Source organism: Typopeltis vanoorti, chromosome 20 (genome assembly GCF_054136105.1).
Source record: "Typopeltis vanoorti isolate ZY-2024b chromosome 20, IOZ_Tvanoo_1.0, whole genome shotgun sequence".
Classification (NCBI taxonomy): Eukaryota; Metazoa; Arthropoda; class Arachnida; order Uropygi; family Thelyphonidae; genus Typopeltis; species Typopeltis vanoorti.
The window spans coordinates 53,567,729-53,595,694 of record NC_143568.1 but is presented as its reverse complement, the minus strand read 5'-3'; the positions used below and the strand labels follow the sequence as shown (position 1 = coordinate 53,595,694).

General features: G+C 38.3%; 1 protein-coding gene and 1 long non-coding RNA gene across 6 annotated transcripts in view; one reads left to right on the top strand and one right to left on the bottom strand.

Annotated features, from left to right (window-relative positions):
* The window catches only part of LOC150095436 (latrophilin Cirl-like), a 343,806-nt gene that overhangs the window by 22,582 nt on the left and 293,258 nt on the right, over positions 1–27,966 (bottom strand). For 2 of the 4 annotated variants that reach the window (XM_090409783.1, XM_090409785.1), the window contains exon 20: positions 7,996–8,188. In XM_090409783.1, the coding sequence (XP_090265909.1) occupies positions 7,996–8,188 (193 nt within the window). The remainder of the gene's footprint in view (positions 1–7,995; positions 8,189–27,966) is intronic. The other 2 variants (XM_090409782.1, XM_090409784.1) reach the window with 1 other exon arrangement.
* Positions 1–27,966, top strand: part of LOC150095438 (uncharacterized) — a 171,196-nt gene that overhangs the window by 109,364 nt on the left and 33,866 nt on the right. The window lies entirely within an intron of this gene.

Below are 27,966 nucleotides of genomic sequence, written 5' to 3'. Positions count from 1 at the left end.
ATCCCCCATAATAATCACCAAGCCTTCACTCATTGCACTAAGTTGCTGATGCATGAATTCAATATCTCCCCCCGTACTCCCTGGCCTATAGCAGCATCCAACTGTATATTTGGTTGCGTTGGTCGCTATTTCGCACCAGACTGCCTCAAATGAACTCTTATTCACATGTCTATCATCATGATATACTACTTTCTTTGGCTGCAACACATCAGCTATCATCAACAGTACTCCTCCCCCTGTTCTATCTTCTCTATCCTCCCTGAAAATAGTGTACCCATCACATTCAATTCCAGTGACCACATCTTCTGCTGACAGCCAAGTTTCACTAATGCCTACAACTTTTGGTGAGATTTCACTGACTAATGCCAAAAATTCTTCTCTCTTATTTCGAATGCTTCTAGCATTGGTATACAAAAATTGCAGATTCCCTCTAGATCTTGTACCGGCTTTAGAACTGATAACTACCGTAGTCCTATGCCGATTTTTATCCCCTCTCTTTTGCAATTTATTCAGCCTATAAGGATCAATAAATACACAATCAGTGCTAAAGTTTCTCTCTCTTACACTCAACCTTTTCAATATTAGTTTCCCTGCCCAATAACTTCAACCTGTTCAGAAAACAATAACTTCTTCAATCGCTTATGTCCTTCCATGTTAAGATGCAGTCCATCTCTAGCATACAACTGCCTTTTTCCTTCAAACACACTCCAAACATCAACAAACTCCAGACCTCTTTTTCTGCACATTCTTGCAATCATATCATTCATTATCATTGCTCGTCTACTTAACTCGTAATTGTCAAAACGAGGCAGCACACACACTATTCTCCCATTGACACTTTTCCTCTTCACAATATCTAATAATGTTCTTAAATCTTTTCCTACCCGATTTATACTACCTCTCAGGTCATTCGTACCCACCATAACTATCATCTTGTCTGCTTCATGCCCTCTCTTTATTGCTAAAGCCACTCTTTCTATTGTCCCATCAGCCAAGCACTCCTCATGCATACCACTCTCCATACCCTTAATCATAGAATCACCATATATTTTACTACTCTTAACTTCATTCAAGTCCACACTCATGGACTCATTCTCTACACTATTCAGCATGACTCTCCCAGCTTCATTACTCAACTCTCTATTACTTACCCCCCCACTCTCACTACATCTCATTTCTTCTAGGCCACTTGTGGTTTTATTATATTGACTCACAATCACTCCCATACTATTTATTACTGAATCATTCACCAAAGACTCACCCATATGTAATCCTGTTCTAGTTACTTCAGCTAAAGTAATCTCTATAGTCCTAATTTCTCTGTTTAACACATTAAACTCCGCTTTAACTTCCAGTATCTCCTTACCGATCACTTCCACTTCCTCATGAAGAAGATGAAGGTCATTTTTCATTTTCATAAACTCCCGCCGAAGTTCTTCCGCTACGGTCCCGATGTCAGCTTCCATTCCTAAACGCTCCAGCCTATCCCGACACTTCTCACATACGTCGACATTTTCGTTCTTTTCATTTTGCCAGACCGACCACAGATCCTTCACATTTTTCGGTGCATACATATAGCAGTTTCCGCAACGCATCCATTGCGAAAAATCCAACGCTGAGCCGGCCTTTCTTGTAGTAGTAGAAGTCCTGCGCGCCGCTGACGTACGTTTCTTGTTGGACGCCATCTTTACACGTTGATATAGTGAAACAAACGGCAGTGAAAACACAATATATACAACACAGTTCTAAACAATAATACCACTGAAGGACACTTGTTTCTAATCGATACACAATTGCAGCACAATTTGTGACAAAAAGCCACACTATATTTAACTTTAAAAACACGTTTTCTAACGTGTTTTTAAACGGGTTTAACGGGTTAAACAATATAGGTCCTAGTACTGAGCCCTGTGGGACCCCACTTGTAACCCTCTGTCTCCTTGAAACTGTTCCACCATACACAACTCTCTGATACCTATCAGACAGCCAATACTGAATCCAGTTAACCAATCTGACATCCAGACCCATGTGCTGCAACTTAAATATCAGCTTATCATGTGGCACCCTGTCAAATGCCTTCGCTAAGTCTCAGAAAATGGCAGTATATGCCTTTCCCCTCATCTAATGTTCTTGTAACTTTATTATAAAAGGCTAGCATATTGCTAAAACAAGCACGCCCTTTCACAAATCCATGTTGACTCTCACAGATAACATTACCCTCATCTGCCCAATGCTGTATACGGTCCCTCACATTTTCCAAGATCTTAACAACTACTGATGACACACACTGGTGTATAATTAGACACTTCCAGTCTGCTACTGCCCTTATGCAATGGCACTATCTTACCTTCCTTCCATTCCTTGGGCACCTTTGCCAAAGCCAGACTTTCATTGAAAAGCCAGGTTAAAGGCACTGTCAGTTTCCTAGCACATTCTTTCAAAACTTGTGGTGAAATACCATCCAGTCCCAAAGCTTTACTGACATCCAGAGTTATCTGAAACACACTCTCCTCCTGTACCTCTAAACCTCGAACCAGCCCTATCCCTCTAGCATTAAAACCGACATCTCTAGAATGAAATACTCCAATAAAGTGATCATTGAACAATTCCATTATGTCCTCTGCATCAGTCACTCTATTCCCATTTTTATCCCACAATATCATTCTTCCACAGTCATTTCTCCTCCTATTGGCCACATAGCTAAAAAATTTCCTAGGATTTTCTTTGGATCTTAGGGCCAATCTCCTCTCATATTCCAGTTTCGCTTTCCTTATCACACTAGTCACTCTTCTGGCCTGTGTCTTATATTCTTCATGCATCTTCTCTTCACCTGTCTCTTTATATCTCTTCCATAGCCTCTTTTTCACATGCAATTCCTGTTTCATATTGTTTGTCATCCATTTTACTCCAAATTGTGTCCTCTTCTTCACTCGTGGTATACAACTTACCATTGCTGATAACAAATATTCTTTCACAATTTCCCACGCACTAATGATATCCCGGCCTTCCAATTCCTCCCTCCATGAAACTTCCCGAAGTTGACGTCTAAGACTATTATAATCACCTGCATTATAATTCCATATATGTTCCCATCTCTTTGATACTCGTGCATGTCTATTCATTTTCCAAGTCAAAACCATATGGTCACTCTCTCCAACTGGTGGGAGAGATGTCAACTCAGTTATTGTCAACTCTTCTGATTCTATAACCAAATTCCAAACTCTTGAAGCTCTTGTTCCCTCTGTTACATGTTGCCTAAGACATTTGTCCCTCAAGAATTCTAGAAATTCCATTCCCCTATTGCTACATGCATCTTCCTCTCTCCAATTTATACTACTGTAGTTAAAATCTCCCATAACAATCGTTCTTCTTGCACTTGCCAAGCTAAACTGTCTAAACACCTCCTGTTCCCCACCCTCTGTGCTCCTTGGTTTGTAGCAACACCCCATTAAATATCCCATCTTGCCTATCTCTACTTCACACCATATGCTTTCAAAATCATTAGTGTCACTGCCTTCCAAAGCCTCCACTATTAGAGGACATAGGTCGTAACTTATCATAAGCAGTATCCCACCACCACTCTTTCCCCTCCTATCCTGATGAAAAATGCTATACCCAGCGACTTCTATTCCTGTTATTATATTCCCTTCTGTCAACCACGTCTCAGTGATCCCAATAATTTTTGGCCAGGCTGATGCTATCTGCGCCACCAATTCCTCTCCCTTATTTCGGATACTCTCTGCATTAGTATAAAGCATATAAATGCCATTGTTTCTATACCCAGCATTATCCCTTCTTGACTCCACTGGGTTCAGTGTTACCTGACATCGTCTCCCTTCTTCCAGTTCATTCCCACAAGAGGCCACCCCCTGCTGTCATCCTCCCTGGGACACAATGACTCGTTCAGAACAGCAATCTCTCCAGATGCCTACGTCCTTCCTCATTCAAATGTAAGCGGTCTCTCGCATACAATTCCTCTCTTTCCTCAAACGCACTCCAAGCATCCACATATACCAGTCCTCTCTTGTCAATGTAATGGGCAAAGAAAATTTCACTGCAACTGACAGATGGTTTAACATGTGGAAAAAGCAAGAGAATATTGTGTACAAGGGTATTCATGATGAAGAAAAAAGTGCTGATTTTTTATCAGCTGATGCATGGATTAACACTGAGTGCCAAAAATTATTGCTGAATATTCTCCCAAGGATATTTAGACAAAATGCAGATGAAACAGGACTCTATTTTCGTGCAATGCCTGATCATACTTATTTGTTTAAAAATGAAACTACTAAAGGATTTAAATCTTCAAAAGAGCAAGTGACAGTTCTTTGTTGTGCTAATATGAAAGGTGAGAAAAGAGAGTGCCTAGTGATTGGAAAAAGTAAAAATCCTCATGTTTTAAAGGTGTCAAAAGTTTGCTTGTTGACTACGGTTCTAGTGCAAATGCTTGATGACTAATGACATTTTCAACAATTTATTAGTTAAGTGGGATCTTAAATGAAAGCGAAAAATTGTCTTATTAGTAAACAACTGCACTGTATACACAAACAATTCATCATTAAAGAACATTGAAGTAATTTTTTTGCCTTCAAACACTACATCGTTAATTCAACCATGTGACCAAGGCATCATGTGAGCTTTTAAAGCTTATTATTGCAAGGAAATTCGTGAAAGAATTATAGCTGAACTTGATTATATAAAAGACCAATCTGATGCAAGTGCAATTGCAAAAAAGATTTCCCTTCTCGATGCATTTGGTAGCAATGTCATGGAAGCAAGTCTCAGAGAAGACTATTGAAAACTGCTTCCAAAAAGGTAGATTTTTTAAGACAAACTCTAAAATTCCTTCTTCTGAAGAATTTGAATATCTTACAAATGAAATTTTTGATAAAATCCCAGATGGTATGTCAAAAGAGGAATTTGAAAATTTGTTGGATATTGCTAACAACATTGAAATGGTTGCTACAATGACAGTGTTGTAAATATGTCAAGCTGCTTCTGATGAGAACTTTATAGAAGAAAGTGAACCTAATACAAGTATAGAAGAACAAATTTTAGAAGCTCCTCCAACCAATGCTGAGATGCAAGAAGCTCTACGAGTACTTTGTCGCAGTGTGCAACATAATAACTAATAATTAAGGAATTGACAGCATACACTAGAAATATAAATAAAAACAAATTTAATAAATACTTTCCGATATTTCGGCAACGTCACGTTGCCATCTTCTATGGGAACTTAAAGAACAGGTGCACACAAGTACTACATAACAGCAAATGAGAAAAGAAACGAGGAAGCTACTGTTTTCCTAAAGTCCTGATGGTGCCCCCTGGCGGGCTATATTAGGTGTTCTTGGCCTTTGGGCTGAAGTTCTTCTGATATATGTTTCCCAAATTTGGGACAGTCTTATGCACCCAAAGTTGTTGAGGTTTGGCATGTTCCTAAGGGCTGAGGCTGATTCCATGAATAGCCTTTCATATTTTAACTTGCTGCGGTGTATTACTGTGGCTTTCTTCCACCTTATTCTGTGGCGGGTATCCAGAGCATGGTCTGCAAGCCCAGAATGGCTATACTGGTGAAATCGGATGTAGTCCTTGTGTTCTGGGATTCTGATATTTGCTGTCCTGCCTGTTTGGCCAAAGTAGGACAATTTAGGTGTGCAATATAGAGCGACAAACTTCGAAAGGCATTATGAGTATGAGCAATTTATTCATGAACTACTACATTCAAAGACACAACAAACAACACTAGATAAGTTTTTAAAATAAATTTCATGTTGCTGTTTATTAAAAATTTGTTTATAACAATAAATTGAAGGAAATTATGCAATTTTTATATCCTTTGCTTAATGTTATCAGCTGGTTATTGTTATTGAAAAGCAACTGTCCCAAAGTGATCACAGTAAGTGGTGTCTACTGTGTGTGTATATATATATATATATTCATGCACTGTAGTATAATGTTGTGTATGGAAATATGGCCTTTTTTAAAACATAATTTATTGATGATCTATATAATATATTCTACCATCTGATATATACAAGCAGAACTTACAGTCAGGTTTTAAATTATGGAAGTGTAATATCATATTTATCTCAGTCAATCAATCAAACAAAAATTATTATATATGTAAACTAAGTTATCGGAATAAATCAAACTACAGCAGTGTTCATATAAAGGCAATTGTCAATTTCCTTTATATATTATATATATAGATATATATTATACAAGGGTGTGCTGAAAAGTTGTAATAATCACCATGAAGGAAAATTGAGGTAGAACCACGTAACTTACACATTGTTCTATATATTCCCACAAAGTGTTATGCACATGTTACAATGCTGCTTCAATTGCAGTCCTCCGAGAAAAAAAAGTCTTTCTCTTGTTGCACAAACCAGTCCTCAGCTGCAGATAAGACTTCATCATCTGTGGGAAATTTCGTTCCTTTCAAGTGATTCTTTAAATTTGGAACTAGGAAATATTCAGATGGGATCAGGTAGGTCTGACAAATAGGGTGGGTGAGGCAGACATTGAAGCCCAAGTTGTGTATTGTCTGTTGGGTTTCATGAGCAGTGTAAGCTGGTGCGTTATCCTGCAAAAGAACACACCTCTGCTCAGCTTCCCTGGCGTTTTCCTTCAGTACCTCCTTCAATTCCTTCAGAGCTGTTGAATAAACTACTGCTGTAACAGTTTCACCATTTTTGAGGTACTTGGTAAGGATTACACCATTCATATCCCAAAAGACAATGGCAAGAACTTTCCCTGCTGATTTTTGGGTTCAGAACGCTGACTGTTGTTTAGTCTCTGGGTCATAGTGATGAAGCTATGTTTCATTAATAGTCATAATACAAGCCAAAAAAATTGCACTTGATTTCTCAAAATGACCCAATGATCAAAATGATCCTCAGCTCAATCCCTTGAGATGACAGCACATGTTCCCTCTTTCATATCCATAAATAACTAAACATCAGTTACTCTCTTTTGATCAGCAATGAAACATTTGGGAACCCTTCTGCATGTCCAGATGTTGGTGGATAATAACTCATTCCTTGGATATCTCCAGAGTCTTCTTCACAATATTTTTGACTTGTATTTGCCTGTCATCAAGGATCATGGCATGTACTGCATCGATGTTTTCAGGTGTGATCACTGTGGAAAGTCTTCCTGACTTGGGGGGCATCTATTGTCTCAGGATGCCCAGTTTTAAACTTGGTCACCCAACTGTTGTATATGCTGTGGCACAATCCTCTAAAGTTTTACACAAAGTTTGGTGAATCTCAGTTGTGGAATTTTCTTGCAGCACAAAAAACTTGATGATGGCCTACACCTCTGTACCTTCAAATTTCTTCAAAACCTCTGACATGTTTTTCATATATTCTAAAAGAAAAAAAAACAAATTATTACAATTTGATGAAAGGAAACATGGAGGTTAAAGGATTTTAAGATATGATTTTTCTTGTGGTTATATCAGTTGCTTTAACCTCATTTTTGTTCTAGGTGTTTATCAGAACTTTTCAGCCCATCCCCTCATATATATAGATATAGCTCAACCACTTTCTTTCACTTAGCTCATTTAGTCATTTATATCCATAAATAACTAAAACAGCTTGTAATTATGCAACAAAAAATAGTTTATTACTCTAATTCAAAACTATTACACAAACAATTGGTGATTATTTCATTATTTCAAGCTTTTGTTATAAAGAAAATATGGGTGGGTAGAGGTACCACAAATTGCCATGCATATGAAAATCTGATTGAGCAGATAGCCATGCATCAGTACTTTCAGGAATACTGTTAAAAATGCACATAAAATAAGCAACATATATAGACTGCACATGAGCCAAAGCAATGTGCAATTGCATGTGAAATCAGCCAACCCACATTAAAAAGCTGAAGAATAATAATAATCATAAAATAAGGTGAAGAAATGAAAAGGAAAAGTATGGGGAAGATGGATAAACCAAATGGTTGCAAAAGTGCAAGTGCAATCAATACCTGACGATAGAGAGCAAACAGAAGGAGGGGTCATAGGGCATGGGGTACCCACAGTGTGCTCTGTTGGAGACAAGGGATTTGTCCCGCTAACTGACAGTTGACTGGGAGGAGGAAACTCAGCACTCTTTGGTTCATAAATGCAAGAAGAAAGCCACTGGTGATTGTTCCGAAATTTAGCACATTCTTCCTTCACCTGAAAAATATTGTAATTAATAAACAAATTATTATAAAATTTGTATTAAAATATACTGAATCTGAATTATTAAAATATACTGAATCTATATTTTTGCGTATAATGCGATCCACGTATAATGAGAACTAGAAATTTTGTTTGAAAACTAGCCCTAAAATGCCATGTCCATGTATAATGTGATCTGTTAATCTTGTTCCCTAATATCATAAATAAAACAATACGAATTAACGAAAGAAATATTTATTTTAAAACAAATGTCAAAATCCTTTAAATTCTTCTTCATCTTTTGAGTCATCAAACATTTCATTTATAAATTCATCTGTAAGCATTGTGTCATCAGTGTAGCAGTTGTCATCATCATCATGCTCTCCATTTTGTTGTGCATCATCCTCGCTTTTGTATATGATGTCATCTTCAGATCCATCCATTGAATTACTTATTCCACATTTAAGAAATGAGCATTGAATCATTTCAGATGGTATTGAATCCCAAACTTCTTTAACCCAGTTGGTGACTAGGGTGATCTCAGGCTTCTGAAAATTCCTACCCTTTGTCATCTTTACCAAACCAGATGACATCCATTCTCTCCATTTTTCACGTAAGTGATCTTTAAATGGCTTAATGAAGCTGACATCAAGCGGCTGCAAAATGGAAGTTAGACTATCCGGTATGACTGCTAGGTCTGTACATAGCTCATGTGCTTTCTCTTTGCTTGCCTCCGTTAAATGCACCCGGAACATATCCCAGACTAGCATGCTTTGTTGATGTAACAAGCTGCCTGGGCGTATGTTCCATACTTGATCCAGCCACAATTGTACACCTTCTTCATCCATCTGACCTTTCTGATTGGTGTGAACAAAGACACCTGGTGGAAATTTCATATGCTTCGGAATTGTCTTCCTTTTAAATATAACTGTCGGCTTTAATTTGGTTCCGTCTACTATGCATGCTTGAACAATGGTAAAATGCATTTTTTTCATGTCCCATTGTTTTTATGAGGACACTCTTTTCATTAACTGAGTTTACTGTTCAATTCCCAGGCATATCAGAGTACATGGCTGTCTCATCCATATTGCCTATTTGGGAAAGTTCATATCCTTGACACTTCTGTAATTTTATGATAAATTTATGGAAGGACTCCACTTTTTCTTCAAGCTGCTTTGGTAACTTCTGCGCAATTTTTATTCAGTGTCGTAATGTTAATACTTTGCATTCCATAAATCTGTTGCACCACCCAGGTGAAGCAAGAAAAGATGAATTACCTGGTGTGTCCTTGAATTTACCATTCTTGAGTTGTAGAGCTCGAAAACGAATTGAAACCTAAACTTCATAAAATTAATGTTCCTCTCAGACCAGTCGTAGATTCTATTAGCAGTCCAACTAACAAGTTATCAAGATTCTTATCTAACCTTCTCCGTCCTCATATAGGCCACTCAGCCTCTTCAACAAAAAATTCCAGAGAGTTTCGTGCAAAAATAAAAGACATTCAACTGTTAAAAACTGATTTGTTAATTAGCTTCGACATGGTCTCTCTCTTCATGAACATTCCCACCAAAGAAACAGTAGAATTATTAACTCAAAAATTTCCTTCTGATATAGTTGAATTATTCAAATTTGTTATTACATCCGGTTACTTCACCTGGAAAGGTCAAACTTACAAACAAGAAGAAGGAACAGCAATGGACCTTGAAGAAAAAATTTTCACTTTTGAACCCAAACCAAAGATTTGGTTACGATATGTCGACGACGTATTTGCAGTCTAGGATCATCCCGAACAGGAATTATCATCCCAACTGTTTCTAGATAAAATAAACCTTCTTCATCCTCGCATCAACTTTACACTAGAAAATGAATCTCCACAGGGTATCTCCTTTCTGGATTTACACATTCAAAGAAAAGAAGATGGTTCCATCGCCACATCTGTCTATCACAAGCCTACTTTTTCAGGTCGCTACATTCACAATTCTTCTGCTCATCATCCATCTCAGAAATTTGGCATCACTAAATCACTAGTTTCCAGAGCACACAAATTCTGCTCCTCTGAAGATTCTCTAAACCAAGAACTAGAAATAATCAAAAATACAGCTATACTAAATGGATATAATTTTAAAACAACTCAAAAAATCATCAGTCACCTTCCCACACATCAACCCAGACAAGAAGAAGTCCATAGGATTCCCATACCTTAGGTCAGAGGCATCTCCAAACATCTTTCAAAAATTATGAAGAAATACAATTTTGCCACTACTTACAAACCTATCAATCAAATCTATAACTTGTTACCTTCTCCTAAAGACAAACTCTCACCTCTGATGTTACCTGGCGTTTATGAGATCCCATGCTCCTGCAAATTGTCTTACTTTGGTCAGACAGGTAGGTCTGTTCAGAAGTGCATCTTGGAACAGCAAGACCACATTCGTGTTTTCAAACCACTGAAATCTGGTCTCTCCCAACACGGAGATGAAAATCCAAACCATAGGATCCATTGGGAGAAGTCAAAACTTTTACACAGATCTTTATATAAATATGAGCGTTTTATATAAAGAAAGTGCTGAAGCCCTACTACACAGACTAAATTTAAACAGCAACAATGTTCTTACTATTCCTAAAGTATGGGAAATTCTCATACAAAATTGTGTAAAATAATCTTTATATATACAGGGTGTTCGGGATAAATTTGACAGTTTCGTAAGGAAAAAGAAAATCTTCTTTGTATCTATTAAATTTAATGAATTGACAAAAAAACATTACAGGCAGAGTTAATTACAATACTATCAACAAGATTTACTCAAAATAACCACCATTAGCATCGATCACAGCTTCAATTCTGCTTCGGAACCTCGAACAAGCTGATGCTACAGTCTCCCTGGGAAGGGCCGCAAAAACTGTTTTAATTTTATCCATTAACTGGGCTTTTGTATTACTGGAAGTGCGATTGGTGTCTTTTTCAACTGCGCCCCATACAAAATAATCCATGGGGTTAAGGTCTGGGGAGTTTGGAGGCCAAACATTTCGACTGGTGAAGTCGTAGAAATTTTCAGACAACCATTTTTGACTTTTCCCAGAGGTGTGGCAAGGGGCCGAATCCTGCTGCCATACATACGGCCTACCATTGGCTACCCTTGTTATCCAGGGCTTGACTACAGTTAGCAACTCCACGAACAAAGCCCAAATTCCAATGCCAGGGTTCTTCAACACCTGTTCCTGCAGATTTGCGAGGAATTCTGCTGTACGAACGCAATCAGATCGTCTGCTAGGGATCTTTCTTCTTGCTACATCCTCGTAGTCACCATTGCAAGTCTCTAGTTCATGCCTGATTGTTTTTACTGTATTCAGGGAGCATTGGGCAGCAGTCGTAATATTCTTATTTTGATGGCGGGCACGAATCATCATGATACAAGTTATTCTCTTCCATGATTCAGGTGGGTTCCAGCTATCCATCCTTTCTGACATCTTGTATATGAATGAAGAAGGGTCCAAACTTTTAAATGAAGAGAAGTGTGTGTTAATACATGTAACTTACGGAAAAATATAATTAATTATAAATATGTCAAATTTATCCCGAACACCCTGTATATATATTTTATTTTATTTATTATTTTTTTTTCCAGTTATATTTAATTTACTTCTATAACACATTACTGCACGCATACTGAGATTCCATTGTAATCATGCGCCCTAACTGTATGTTATTCCTAGTATTATTTAAACTACTGTACTGATGATGTCCCATGATACTTGGGATGAAATATTTACAAATTAAATAGTCATTACTGTAGTTATTACATGTGTTTTTAATTGTTTGTAAATGATACATCAAGTGGGCTGACTGGAAATCTTCAGTTGTTTGCTGATGATGCAAAGCTGGGGAGAATTATAAGTAGAACTGTTGATGTTAATTTCTGTCAGGAAGATCTGAATAGACTTTTCACTTAGACAAAAGAGTAGGGTTGTACTTTTAATATCAATAAGTGCAAGGTGCAACAGACCAATATTTTGAAAATATTATTAGAACTGCAAAAGAAGTAGCAAATGATCTTAATATTGATCCTATTTTTCCAGACATTTGCAAAAGAACAAAAACAAAAATGTTTGGTTACGAAGCATCAGATGAGGCAATGCATGATCCTAAACAAAATTTTAAAATAAATTTTTTCTTCGTGATTTTAGACACGACAATAACTTCAGTCACAGAAAGATTCATACTCTTAAAACAACATAGCGAGGACTTTAAAGTCATAAGAGACATTAGCAAATGAAAAGATTGGAGCGATGAAGATTTAACATTGTAAAGATTTGCACTTAAAACTGAGCGACAATCAAGATCCTGACAATTGCGATATTGATGGTATGACTTTATTTGAAGAATTAAAAACTTTGCAATGTTTTATTAAAAAAGAGTCGGCTCCTCAGGATGTTTCAAATGGTATATATGAAAATAAATTAACCGGCACATTTCCGAATACTGCGATTGTGATGCATATTTATTGAACATTACCAATATCCATAGCATCAGGGGAAAGAAGTTTTTCAAACCTGAAACTAATAAAAAATTATTTGCAGTCAACAATGTTGGGAGAGCGTCTAACGGATTTATCATTAAAAATTTTGTGGCAGCTAAAGCAAGACGGATAAATATGTAAAATAAATCTACATTTATCCTAATTGTTATATAGATAAAAGCATATCTCCAAATTATCTTTGTTATGTAATATTTCTTTTTATATTAAAATAAAAGTAATTTTTGTTTACACACACACACACACACACACACACACACACACACACACACACACACACACACACACACACACACACACACACACACACAGTTGTATTTATATATCAAGGAATAAACATTTTTGAAAACTTTTATTATTAAAAATTCCTTATTAATGAATTTCAGTGATTACAGTGTTCTACTACTGTTAAATAACATTTATTTTTATGTATGAGTATACTGTTTTGTACTTTTAACGAAGTAAAATTTTTCGCAAAAAATTTTCATGGAAACTTATTTTATGGGGGTGCTGAAAAACATTTTGCACAAGGGCACCTCCTACCCATGGTGTGGCATTGGTTCTATGGAGTGAATTAATCATGCTACAATCTTTACTGCGCAAATGGACATGTGCAGGTATGGCAGATGCCAGTGAACATCTCTTACCAGAGTGTGTAACCCCAACTATGAATTTTGGAGGTGGCTGTGGATAATGTCCAGATTTGGCCTTGGACCTCGGTTTGTAGAGCTACAAACATTGAACTCTGAGATATCTGAACATTCTGAACGATGCAATGCTTCCTCCTTTGTGGGGTTTCTACTGAACTGACCATTGTCTCTTTCAGTAAGACAATGCACCATTTTGTAAGGCTGCTGCTGTAACTATGTAGTTTGTGGACATGAACATCGCCACACTTGACTGGCCTTCACAGATCCCTGATCTCAACCCTAGATGTGAGATGACCAGGAGCATCAAGTGAGGTCAAGAGATGTTCACCCCACAACAGTTCAGGACCTGATTACATACCTACATGAAGAATGATCCAAAATTCCCATTGATTGCTACTGTACACGTGTGGAAAGTATGCACTGTAGGATTGCTGCAGTTATCACAGTATAAGGAGATCCTACATCTTGTTAAGGTGGATGCCATGGCTGTTTGATCCTCATACTATCTGTTAACTTCTTTCCAAGCAGTGTATAACTGCATTAATTTGCTAAAGATCTGGGAAGATAGTCATTTTGAGACCAAATTGTCTGACTTTTCCATATAACTCTTTGGTTATCTGTTCCACAGAGGGCACATTGTTAGGAAGTTAGTTCATTTTTGATTTTTTGATTTATGATTCAGTTGAGCTCTTTGGACTTGTCACTGTTGTAATTTGTATACTGAAGATGCTTGGTGGAAAACAAGTAAAATATTTAGTAAGTTGAATAAATTAATTTTTTTTTCTCTTGATGTTGTTTATATATCTACTCTCTCTCTCTATATATAAAAAGATAAGCTGAAATTTGAAACGTTTTCATGTCACGTTTTTTGTCTTACCAGCCGGAACTCGGTTGGTTGGGTGCCAATGGCGCTAGGGGGACAGAGCCCCCTAGTATATATATATTTTTTATGTTGACCCCCATACAAGAGAGGTTGGTAGATCAACCTATAGTACATTAGTACCATGTATGGGTTGGGAAAGAAGATACTTGTTCACATTTGATTTGAATGACTGTATATTGTATTCCTTAGGGAACACAACAAGGGGAAGACTGTTCCATAGTACAGCAGTTGCAGGGATGAAGATTCTGAAATTTCAAGGTGCAATGTGTAGGGATGTTAAGCAGCAGCTGCATGTGTTCCATTGAGCTTAGTACTAAGTGAGGGAATTATTGATGCTATTTCAGATGAACATTTTCCATGGAAATATTTGTAGAATACGCATGGTGCAGAGACTAATCGTCTGTACGAAAGTGTGTCATTAATAAGTCTGATTTGTCTTCTCTATGTTGAGTCCAGCATTTTGAGCGAGCTTTTGGGCTACTGAGCTTTTCGAATACTGCCCTCACATATGGCCCCACCCCATATGTGAAGGCAGTATTCAATGGTTGGGCGGATTTGTGATTTGTACAAGGTTGACAGCTGTTCGGGGGTTATATTGTTAAGTGCTATTATGAATAATCAACAACACCTATGCTTTTCCATATAAATGTTTTGTCTATTTTATAGGGATTGTATCCATTAACTAAATGAATGAAACAGTCTGTGCCTATCCAGTGACAAGTGCTATGTCATATGACAGTGACAGAGAAAGGTAGTACTTACATAAGCAATCACACTATCAACCATCTGAACAGTATGGTTTCCTCAAAACACACACACACAAAGCCAGGACTATATGTTCAAATGATACAGCCCTTGCACTGAACTCAGGTAACTTCACAACAAGAAAACAGATAAAGTACTGCTTACCCCCCCATCCCTCCTGCAACACACACACATGCGCACGCACGCACGCACGCACGCACGCGCGCGCGCACACACACACACACACACACACACAGCAAACTATTCTCACAAAAAGATGAATGAATGAATAGGAGACTTATGAATGTAAGAAATGAAAGAACAAAAGGCATGTGTCTAAAAATGTGACGAAAAGGAACAGAAATGTGTCAGAAAAAAGGATGACATGCATGAATATGAAAGTAATGAAGGAGAAATAATGATTGCACAAGGTTAAAATAGTAAAGTAAGTTTTCTATAGTGATTCAGATTATGCAAAATAGAAGCATATACAAGGACTGCTTGCCTGCTATGATGAAATGCGACAGACTAAGAAGGGCACAGATGTGGATGACAGCATGAATTCCAACATTTCTGATGTCATTCCTACTTTTTAAAAATGAAATTTATGACAGAAAGTGTTAGTAGCGAGATTGTCGTGGGGAAAATGAGTGCACGTTTGAAAGAGAAGGATGGTGAGAAAGAGGCGAAAATTGTTAAAAAAATCAGTAATTTTCGTCCCTTTTAATGGATATTAAAAGGGACGAAAGTGAGGTGAGAGTGGTGGAAGGAAATGAAATTGAGAGAATGAATGAAACTAGAAATGGTGTGACACAGAAATCTAAAGTGAAAAAAATCGAAAGAATGGATGATAGCAAAAAAAAAATGAATGATAGCGAAAGTTCGAAGCATGTTGGACTGAAAGAACAGAAACAAAGAAAGATGAATGAGTGTGAAAATGGAAAGAATGTTAGCAAAAGTTGGACGCATGTTGGACCGAAAGTACGGAAACAATGAAAGATGAATGAGTGTGAAAATGGGAAGAATGATAGCGAAAGTTGGACTGAAAGTACGGAAACAAAGAAGGATGAATGAGAGTGAAAGTGAGAAGAGAGGTTGAGAGTTAGAAAGATTGAATGATAGAGGGAATGTGTTGCGAGATTCGGAAGTTGAATTGGATTGGATGAGACAAGAAATGAAATGGATGCGGAATGAAATTAAGAAAATTCTGGTAAAAACTATTAAAATAAATAATGATGGAATGAAAGAGTTAACGAAAGATGAGCGAGTGGCGTTGTATGGCGACTCCATTATTAAAGGTATGCTGGCGGATAGAATGCACAAGGTATGTTTTCCAGGTGCTAAAATTAGTAGAGTGACTGAGGTAGGAGCGAGCAAAAGAGTTAATAGTATTAATAGATACAAATGATTTGAGAGAGGGATAAAAGAGAATAGTGTGACAAGAAGGGCAGTTAGCGTGTTGCCTAGGTATGACTGTGGTAAAATGAGGCAGAGAGCAAGGATTATGAATGATATGCTGGCTGAAATGTGTGAGGAGACGGGTGTACAGTTTGTTAATGTGTGGAATGGGTTTGAGGGACGAAGTGAGTGGTATGGGAGCGATGGACTGCATTTGAGTGGTTATGGTGCGAGTCGCTTGGAGAGACTGCTGCTGGAAGGTAGAGAAGTGAATAGAGAGAATGAATCAGATCGAGTGGGAAGTGGTGGAAAAGTGTGGAGAGTAAGACAGGAGAGATTGAAGAGGTGGTTATGAATGGGGAAGTGAGTGGTATGAGTACAGAAAATGAGAGAATGGGTGTGCAAGAGGAGCAGGGAAATGGGGAGGCTCAGGGTGGACAGGGGTACACAGCATGAGAAAGGTGGATGCTCCAAGGTGAGCATGCGTAGGCAGGAAAAGAATGGGATGACCAGGGATCAAGAGGAAACAGTTGGAATTGAAAAGGGTTTTAAAATGAAGAAGCAGAAAGGGAAATGTCTCCAGTCGAGCATGGAGAGATCACATCAGTGAGTGGTAGTATCAGTGGAACTAGCTGTAGATCCAGAAATGAGCTGTTGTGTTTGTATACAAATGCTAGAAGTATAAGAAACAAGGCAGATGAAATGGTTGCACTAATTGCGTCTGTTCACCCAAAGATTGTCGCAATAAGTGAGACATGGATGGAAGAGGATGACATCCTGACAGGAATAGAGATGGATGGTATGATGTGTTTCGTGAGGACAGAGGGGGTAAAAAGGGAGGGGGAGTGCTATTGATGATAGAGAAAGAGTTATGTCCATATAAAGTGCAGAGGGAAATAGTGCCAGTGGTTTTGAGGCAGTATGGTGTGAGATAGAGGTGAATGGAATCAAATACTTGGTGGGATGTTGTTATAGACCAGGTAATGTGATGGTGGTGATAATGAAATGTACAATCAAATTAGCCAAGTAAATAAGAAAAGGGTGATCATTATGGATGATTTTAATAATGGCAATATAGACTGGAATGATGAGATAGCAACTGGAAGTAAAGAAAATGAGTTTCTTGAGTTTTTGAGGGATAACTACCTCAGACAGAATTTAACAGAGGGCACACGAGGATTGAGGGTCTTGGATTTGGTCATCTCATCAGAGGATGTAATTGTAAATGAGGTGTCAAATCATCCACCAGTTGGTTAGAGTGACCATGAGGTGATTACCTGGGTGGTTGCCAGCAGTGTGAGTACCTCTGTGAGAAAAGGGTATATGTGGAATTACAAGGGGTGGGGTGATTTTGAAGAGCTCAGGAGACAGCTTGCGGGTGTAGCATGGAATGAGGAGTTAGCTGGAAAAGAGATCAATGTAGCTTGGGGGATTTTCAAAAACTGTTTAGTAGATGCAATGTCTAAATGTATTCAAGGGTGAGAAGGTTAAATAAGGTGGGTGTGAGATGGATGAATAAAGAGATTAAGCATGCGATAGAAAAAAAAAGGGCATTGTGGAGGCAGCATAAGAGAAGTGGAAATAACCAATTCCATGAGGTCTACAAAGACCAAGCAAGGAGGCTTGGTTGGTGAGGGTAGCTAAAGAGAGGTATGAACAGCAGTTGGCTAATGAAGCCAAAAAGAACCTAAGGAGTTCTTTCGATATGTAGCCAGCAAAAGAAAGAATAATTATAGAAGGATGACATTGATTGGAGAAAATGGTATAAAGACAGCTGATGCAGAATGTGTGGTGGAGATACTTAATGAGCAGTTCATAAAGATCTTTCAATCTTGTGAATGTGACTTCATGGGATTGAGAGCAATTCAGAGGAAAGCAATATCAGATTGTGTCCCCATGGTCAGGAGGTCAAACAAGCTAGGCGTTAGATGGATGAGCAATAGTATCAAGCTTGATCTGCAAAAAAAAAAGAAAATGTTATGGAGAATTTACAAGGAGAAAGGCGATCAGTACACCAATGAGCAGTAAAAAGGCTCAAGCTAGGAAGGTTACCAGTATAGTAAGAAAAGCTAAATCAGATTATGAGAAGACCTTAGCCAAAGAGATCAAGAGTAATCCCAAAGAGTTCTTCTGCCATGTAGCAAATAAGAGGAAGAATGACTTCGGAAGGATAACTTTAGTCTGTGCTGATGGTATTGAGGTGACAAAATCAGATGTAATAGTCGAGTTACTGAGTGATCACTTTTCAAAAGTCTATCACCCAAGTGAGGATATCTCTATACCTGTAGCAATAACTAATGTGAGAATTGAAGCTAAAGAATCAGAGGTATTTAATATATTGCAAAATTTAAATGCAAACACTGCTGTAGGCTTAGATGGAATATCAGCTCGGGTGTTATGTGAATGTGCAAAAGAATTATCAACCCCTCTTACTTGGATATTTAATTTAAGTTTGAACTCTGGTATGGTCCCCAGGGAGTGGAAGTTAGGCAAAGTGGTTCCTTTGCATAAGGGTGGCTCTAAAACTGAGCTGGTTAATTACAGACCAATCACCATCTCAGGAGTAGTGGTAAAAGTATTGGAAAAGTTGGTTAAAGACAAAATTCAAGAATGGGTGGATCAGGATATGATACTCATAGGGGCCAACATAGTTCTGTTAAAGGTAGATCCTGCCTTAGCAATCTATTAACTTTTCATAATAGAATGACATCTGAGTTGGACAAAGGAACTGGCTATACAGTGGTACTTCTGGATTTTGCTAAGGGTTTTGACAGGATATCCCATAGAACACTGTTATGCAAATTGGAGCAGATGGGAATGAATACTAAATTGGTGATATGGATAGGAGAATGGCTCAGGGAGAGATACCATAAGGTGATGTATGGAGGAGCTGAGTCCATGACCAGTGGTGTGCCTCAGGGCTCTGTGCTCGGGCCATTGTTGTTTAATTTGTATATAAATGATATAGGAAATGGCTTAAAGGGAGATATTCAGTTGTTTGCTGATGATGCAAAGTTGGGTAGCGCAATAAAAAATCAAGCTGATGTTGAAAGTTTGGAGGATGATTTAAATAAGCTGGTAAAATGGGCAAAAGATAATGGATATCAGTTCAATGTGGAAAAGTGTCAAGTCATGCATTTTGGGATTAAAAGATTACCAGCTGTGTACTACATTGATGGAAAGGTACTCCAAAAGATTGATGAGGCTAGAGACTTAGGAGTGTTGGTAGATAGGGAGATGAAGTTCAGAGGACACATTGCTAAGGTGTCCAAGATTGCACATAGGATTATTTGGTTGTTGAGGAACACACTGACATCCAGAGATAAAGAAGTTATTATTCCCCTTTATAAAGCGTTGATATTTCCACATTTGGATTACTGTGCTCAGGTCTGGTCACCTGGATTCCTTGGAGATGAGAAGGCTGTGGAGAGGGTTCAGGGAAGAGTGACCAAGTTGGTGAGTGATGTAAAAAATGCTCCGTACCTTGATAGATTGAGAGCTTGTGGAATGCAGAGATTGGTTGATAGGCGAAGAAGAGGGGATATGATAGAAACATTTATATTACTGAAAGGTTTTTATAGGATTGATGCAGGGGAAATGTTTCAGCTGTGTGATAGTGATGGAAGAACAAGAGGTCATTCCTGGAAATTAAAGAAGAGTGTGGTTAACAAAGGTGTCAGAACAAGGTTTTTTGCCTGGAGGGTGGTGAATGAGTGGAATTCATTGCCTGACTTAGTTGTGAGCTCTTCGTCTGTAAATGAATTCAAGAAGAGATATGACAGATATTGTTTTGCTAGTTTGGGTCTCCCATGATGTCTACTGACTCCATGGAGATACCCGTAATAATAATAATAAGGCTGTGGGACTTGATAATATATCACCACATATTCTGAAAGAATGTGCCAGGGAATTGGCATCTGCCTTGACATATTTTTTTAATATGAGTCTTGCACTCGGTCAAGTTCCTAAGGAGTGGAAGGAGGGCAAGATTGTGCCACTTCATAAAGGAGGTGATCGAACTCGAGCATCAAACTATAGGCCTATCTGTGTGTCAGGTGTTGTGGTTAAGTTGTTGGAGAAGCTTGTGAGAACTAGGATCCAGAGTTGGGTTGATAACAATGGTCTTAATAAAGTGACTGTTTCCTTGGACAGAGGAAAAGGATACACAGTAATAGACTTGGATTTCGCAAAGGCTTTTGATAGAGTACCTCGTGATAGGTTGACAGTCAAATTATTGCAGATGGGGTTGGATATTAGATTGGTGCATTGGATTGGAGACTGGCTATCTGATAAGTATCAACAAGTTGTGTATGGGGGAGCGATATCCAGGAAAAGGAAAATCATTAGTGGAGTGCCTCAGGGATCTGTTTTAGGTCCATTACTGTTTAACTTGTATATTAACGATATAGGTGAAGATTTGGATGGATATATTCAGTTGTTTGCACATGATGGAAAGTTGGGACAAACCATGAAGTGTAGTGAAGATGTTGTGGCCTTACAGGAAGACTTGAATAGATTGAGTGATTGGGCACAGAAATGGGGATGCGAGTTCAATGTTGCAAAATGTAAGGTTTTAAAATTTGGAAAACAAAGATGGGATGCAGAATTTATGCTTGGTGAGAATATATTGTTGGAGGTAGAGGAAATAAGAGATCTGGGGATGATAGTGGATAAGGATATAAAATTTAGGGGACACATCACCAAAATTGTGAAGAAAACACAAAGGCTTCTGGGAATGATGCAGCAGACACTGATGTGTAGAAGTAAGGAGATGCTTATTCCGTTGTATAAGGCTTTGATTAGGCCACACATGGACAATTGTGCCCAGATTTGGTCACTGGGTTTTCAGAAGGATGAAGAGATGTTGGAAAGGGTTCAAAGGAGACTAATTGAGGTTGTTTCTGACCTCTGGAATATCGAGTATGAGAAGAGATTGAGAATATGTAATTTGCAGAGTCTGGTGGACAGGAGGAAGAGGAGAAATATGATAGAGACCTAATACAAGTTGGTAAGGGGTTGTTATAGGATCATTGCTGGAGAAGTTTTACAGAGAATAGTGGGAGATCAGGGGAGAACCAGAGGTCATCCCTGGAAACTGTATAAAAAGGGTGTGAGTAGGGGAGTGAGAGGCAGGTTTTTTCATGCAGAGTTGTGAATGATTGGAATGCCTTGCCTGAGAATGTGGTGTCTGCAAAGAGTTTTAATGTGATTAAAACACGGTATGATGAGTTGTGTGTGTGATAAAAGGACCTCCCAGATGAGTCTTTGACTCCATGAGGTCTTGGGGTGTTAATAATAATAATAATAATTACTATTCCTAATACTTTTGAAAAATACTGGTCAATTTTTAGAAGTGAAAAAGGTATCAAATTATGTTCATAGTTAACTTGGTTGTTCACTTAAGTTAGAAGTTTAGGGAATGAACGAGATGAAAAATATTTATCAAGACATATCCAACTAGCCTATGTTATATTTTTATATTAAATTAAAAAATAACTATTGAAAACATTAAAATATAAGTAATATAACATAATAAGCTACTGTGATGGACTCATCACAGTTAAAAATAAATACTAAAAGGAGAAAGGCCAATAAATTTTTAATTTGATCTAAAATAGCATTTTGTAAGATTTCATAACATAAAATGATATGAATATTCTTTGTAATATCAAACTTTATAAAATCATAGGTTGTATAGAAAGCATCATATACAGTTTGCAGATGCATGGAGTGAATGTCATGGGTAAAAGAATTTATGACTGATGCATGCTTGAATGGATTTGAAGTTACATGCTTGGAGAAAGTATTGTACATTGAGAGTTTGATGAATGAGAGTGAAAATGATAAAAAAAATGCTCAATGTTGTTATTATTATTCAGGCCTCCATGGAGTCAAGAGACTCATCGTGGGAGGCCCTTCTTAGGAAACACAAAGTCTATCATACCACTCCTTGAACTCATTGACCGTTCTTCCTCTAACCACTCTCTCAGGCAATGCATTCCAAAGTTCAACCATCCTCCATGCAAAGAAACCAAGTCTCATCCTCTTGCTCACAGTTTCCTTTCGTAACTTTCAGGAATGGCTCCTTGTCATCACCCCTTCCCTCTGTTTCACCAAGCAAAAGAACTCCCCAATGTCTACCCTGTAACTGCCTCTCAACAGTTTAAAAACGTCTCGATCATATCACCTCTCTTTCTATCCACCAAACTCTGCAGTCCACATTCATTCAATTGATCCTTGTAACTGACATTGTATAGTCCTGAAACCATCTTTGTTATCTGTCTCTCTACCCTTTCCACAGTTAATTTGTCCCCTTCAAATCCTGGGGACCAAATTTGAGAACAATAGTCTGAGTGTGGTCTGATCAGGATCTTATACAATGGAACAATAACTCTTATCTCTGCAGATCAGCATCCTTCTCAGTATTGCAGCAATCCTCTGGGTTACTTTTACCACCTTTGCAATATGCTCCCTGAATTTCAGTTTTCTATCAATCATCAACCCCAGAGCTCTTGTCTCACCTTCTTCCCCCAGTATAGCTCCTCCAATCAAGTATGCATCCTTCCACTGATGGATCCAAAATTTTAAGACTTTACATTTTGCTGCATTAAACCGACACCCATTCATTTGCCCATCTATCTAGTTTATTCAAATCCTCTTGCAGGGCTGCCACATCTGCACTATTACTGATAATTCTTCCAAGTCCAGCTTATTCAAATCTTGAAGGGCTACAACATGGACGCTATTACTAATATCCCTTCCCAGCTTCATATCATCTGCAAACAATTGAATGTTCCCCTGAAATCCATTGATATAAAGGTTAAACAATACAGGTCTCAGTAATGAGTCCTGTGCAACCCCACTTGTAACTTTCTGTTTCCTTGATACAACTCCCTCATTCACAACTCTCTGATATCTATTAGACAGCTAGTCCCCATTCAAATTAACTAAGCTGATATCTAAACCAAATGATGTAACTTAAATATAAGCTTATCATTTGGCACACTGTCAGATGTCATTTCTTTTTTTTTTTTTTTTTTCCACTAATTTCTTCAAAATCTTAACAACTACAAAAGAAATACAAACTGGTCTATAGTTTGATATTCCCATCATTCTACCACCACCCTAATGCAATGGCACTATCTTACTCTCTTTGCAATCTTTGGGATCCTTTCCCATAACCAGACTCTCAAAAGCCAAGTCAGTGGAGTTGCCAGTTCCTTGGCACACTCGCTTAAAATGTGGTGAAATGCCATCCAGTCACACTGCCTAATTGACATACACTGTACTAAATATTTGAATCTCACTCTCATCATGCACTTGTAAATCTTGAACCCTCCCCACCCCCTCTATTAATATAACCTACTTTCCAGTATCAAATACACCAATAAAGTGATCATTAAATAATTCCTTTTCATCAGTCACTCTTTCTCTATTCTTGTCTAACAATATCATTCTTCCATAATCATTTCACCTCCTACCAATTACTTAACTAAAGAATTCCTTGGATTTTTCTTGGTCTTATATTCCTTCTCAAGTAACTGCCCTCCAGCCCTATCATTATACTTTTTCTATAACCACCTTTTTCATGTGACTTTCCTGTTTGATATCGTGATTTTCCTGTTAGAAAATGAGAACATCCACTTCCATTGTGGAAGTGATGTTCTCATTTTCACTTGAGTTATACAACTTGCCATTACTGCTAATATTCTTCACTCGTTCTCATGCACTGGTGATATCTCACTCTTCCAATTCTTCATCCATATAACTATCCCAAGCTGATTTCTAAGATTAATTGAGCTGTGTAGAAGAAAGTGATTTTTAATTGGTGAATAGTCAGTTTTTTTCCCCCGTTTTTCTATGTTTTTGAGTGCTAAATCGTTTCTCTGAATACGAGTGTACTTCAGTGGTTGTTTTTTGGAAGTTAGTTGCTGTCACGATATAATATATTTTGGTTACCTTCAGAATCGAATGCACAACAGTGGAAGAAAAAACGAAGCTAAGTTTTCATTACTGTATTTAGTTATATTTCATTTTATTTAGTATACTTAAATGTTTTGTTTTGCTTGTAATTGTTTGTACTTTTTTTCTATTTATTTAACGGAATTTATTAATTGAATAATTAACGATTACGCTACTCGGCAGTAAGGAATGATGATGGATTCAGCAGCAGTCGCAAGTGGCGTATCGCCAAGTCCTCCGCCATTTAAGAACTCAATTATTAGCAATATCATAAGGGACTTTATGGCATGCAGTACTTGCGGCATGTATGCGTCTCGGGAATTAGATATGTAGCTTGTGAAAGAGAGCGGAGAGCGTATATTATTATTATTATTCGTGACACCTCCAAGGAGTTTGAAGACTCATTGCGGGAGGACACCGCATATGTGCAAAATGCAGGCAGTTGGAGGAAATAAGTGCATTAGAAATATCAATATCCGACTTTGTTGCTCCAGGAATGGGGAATGAATGTAGGAAGACAAGTAGTGTGATAGGAGAGAATGAAAAAAGATATATATGAATGAGAAAATAATAGTTGATAGTGTGGAAAGTGTGAGTGACTGTGAAAGTTTAGGAGATGGTTTTGTTTGGGAGAGTGAATTTAGATTAAGAGTGACTGCCCTGCAGAGGGAGATAGATGAGTTGAAAGAGGAGGTGGAATGTCTTGTGAATGAGAGCAGAAGTATGAGAGATAAGATTAGGAGAATGGAAGAGATAAATGCAAGGAGAATCAGAGTAGGAGAGAGAGAGAGAATTTAGGGAGTATGAGTGAGAGGTATGGGGGTGCTAGAAGAGGAGAGAATGGAAACAGTAGAAGAGAGGGAATGAGAGAGAGAGGTATGGGAATGCTTGCAGACGAGAGGATGGAAACAGTAGGAGAGATGGAATAAGAGAGAGAGATATGGAAGTGCTAGAAGAGGAGAGAATGGAAATGGTAGGAGAGATGGAATGAGAGAGAGATATGGGAATGCTAGAAGAGAGAATAGCAGTAGAGGAGAGGGAATGAGAGAGACCTATGGGAATGAAAGAAGAGGAGAGAATGGAAACAATAGGAGAGAGGGAATGGTAAGAGGTATAATGTATGGCGACTCAATGATCCGTGGTGTTCAAGATAGGATGCGTGAGGAGTGTTTGCCAGGAGGAACAATAGAAAGGGTGGCTATGGCAATTAAGAGAGGTGAAAGGGTGGAAGAGATGATTGTGATGGTAGGAACGAATGACTTGAGTGGTAATGTAAGTTGGGCAGCGAGAGATAATGAGGTTTTTGCTTGAGACTGTACGGAAGAAGACAGAGAGAGGAAAAATAGTGTGTGTGTTGCCTAGGTATGATAATGATGAGCTGAGCAGAAGAGCAGTGATATTGAATGGCATAATAGCAAGAATGTGTGACAAGAGAGGACTGGTATATGTGGATGCTTGGAGCACGTTTGAGGAAAGAGAGGAATTGTATGCGAGAGACCGTTTACATTTGAATGAGGAAGGACGTAGGCATCTGGAGAGATTGCTGTTCTGAAAGAGTCAGTGTGTCCCAGGGAGGATGATAGCAGGGGTGGCCTCTTGTGGGAATGGATACTTGGGAGAAGGGAGACGATGTCAGGTAACAATGAGCCCAGTGGAGTCTAGAAGGGATAATGCTGGGTATAGAAACAATGGCATTTATATGCTTTATACTAATGCCAGGAGTATCTGGAATAAGAGAGAGGAATTGGTGGCGCAGATAGCATCAGCCTGGCCAAAAATTATTGGGATCACTGAGACATGGTTGACAGAAGGGGATATAATAACAGGAATAGAAGTCGCTGGTATAGCATATTTCGTCAGGATAGGAGGGGAAAGCATGGTGGTGGGGTACTGCTTATGATAAGTGATGACCTATGTCCTCTAAGAGTGGAGGCTTTGGAAGGAAGTGAGACAAATGATTTTGAGAGCATATGGTGTGAGGTAGAGGTAGGCAAGATAGGATATTTAGTGGGGTGTTGCTACAGACCCAGGAGCATGGAGGATGGGGACCAGGAGATGTTTAGACAGCTAAGCTTGGCAAGTGCAAGAAGAATGATTGTTATGGGAGATTTTAACTACAGTAGTATAAATTGGAGAGAGGAAGATGCATGTAGCAATAGTGGAATGGAATTTCTAGAATTCTTGAGGGACAAATGTCTTAGGCAACATGTAACAGAGGGAACAAGAGGTTCGAGAGTTTTAGATTTGGTTATAGCATCAGAAGAGTTGATAATAACTGAGATGACATCGCTCCCACCAGTTGGAGAGAGTGACCATATGGTTTTGACTTGGAAAATGAATAGACATGCAGGAGTATCAAAGAGACGGGAACTTATGTGGAATTATAATGCAGGTGATTATAATAGTCTTAGACGTCAACTTCGGGAAGTTTCATGGAGGGAGGAATTGGAAGGCCGGGATATTGTTAGTGTATGGGAAATTGTGAAAGAATATTTGTTAGCAGCAATGGTAAGTTGTATACCACGAGTGAAGAAGAGGACACAATTTGGAGTAAAGTGGGTGACAAACAATATTAAACAGGAATTGCATGTGAAAAAGAGGCTATGGAAGAGATATAAGGAGACAGGTGAAGAGAGGATGCGTGAAGAATATAAGACACAGGCCCGAAGAGTGACTAGTGTGATAAGGAAAGCGAAACTGGAATATGAGAGGAGATTGGCCCTAAGATCCAAAGAAAATCCTAGGAAATTTTTTAGCTATGTGGCCAGTAGGAGGAGAAATGACTGTGGAAGAATGATATTGTGGGATAAAAATGAGAATAGAGTGACTGATGCAGAGGACATAGAGGAATTGTTCAATGACCACTTTATTGGAGTATTTCATTCTGGAGGAGTCAGTTTTAATGCTAGAGGGATAGGGCAGGTTCAAGGTTTAGAGGTACAGGAGGAGAGTGTGTTTCAGATACTGAGAACTCTGGATGTCAATAAAGCTTTTGGACTGGATGGTATTTCACCACGAGTTTTGAGAGAATGTGCTAGGGAACTGACAGTGCCTTTAACCTGGCTTTTCAATGAAAGTTTGGCTTCGGCAAAGGTGTCCAGGGAATGGAAGGAAGGTAAGATAGGACTAGGACCTATATTGTTTAACCTTTATATCAATGACATTGCCAGTGGATTGCAAGGGGATATTCAGTTGTTTGCAGATGATGTGAAGTTGGGAAGGATTATTAGTAATAGTGCAGATGTGGTAGCCCTGCAAGAGGATTTGAATAAGCTAGATAGATGGGCAAATGAATGGGGGTCAGTTTAATGCAGTAAAATGTAAGGTCTTGAGGTTTGGGAAACATCGAAGGGATGCTGCATACTCTATGGGAGGAGTTATACTGGAGGAAGTAGGAGAGACAAGAGATCTGGGATTGATGATTGATAGAAACCTGAAATTTAGGGGACATATTCCAAAGGTGGTGAAGGTAACACAGAGGATTGCTGCAATTATGAGAAGGACACTGACCTGCAGAGATAAGAGGGTTATCATTCCGTTGTAGAAGTCTCTTATCAGACCACACTTGGATAATTGTTCTCAGATTTGGTCCCCAGGATTTGAAGGGGATAAATTAACTGT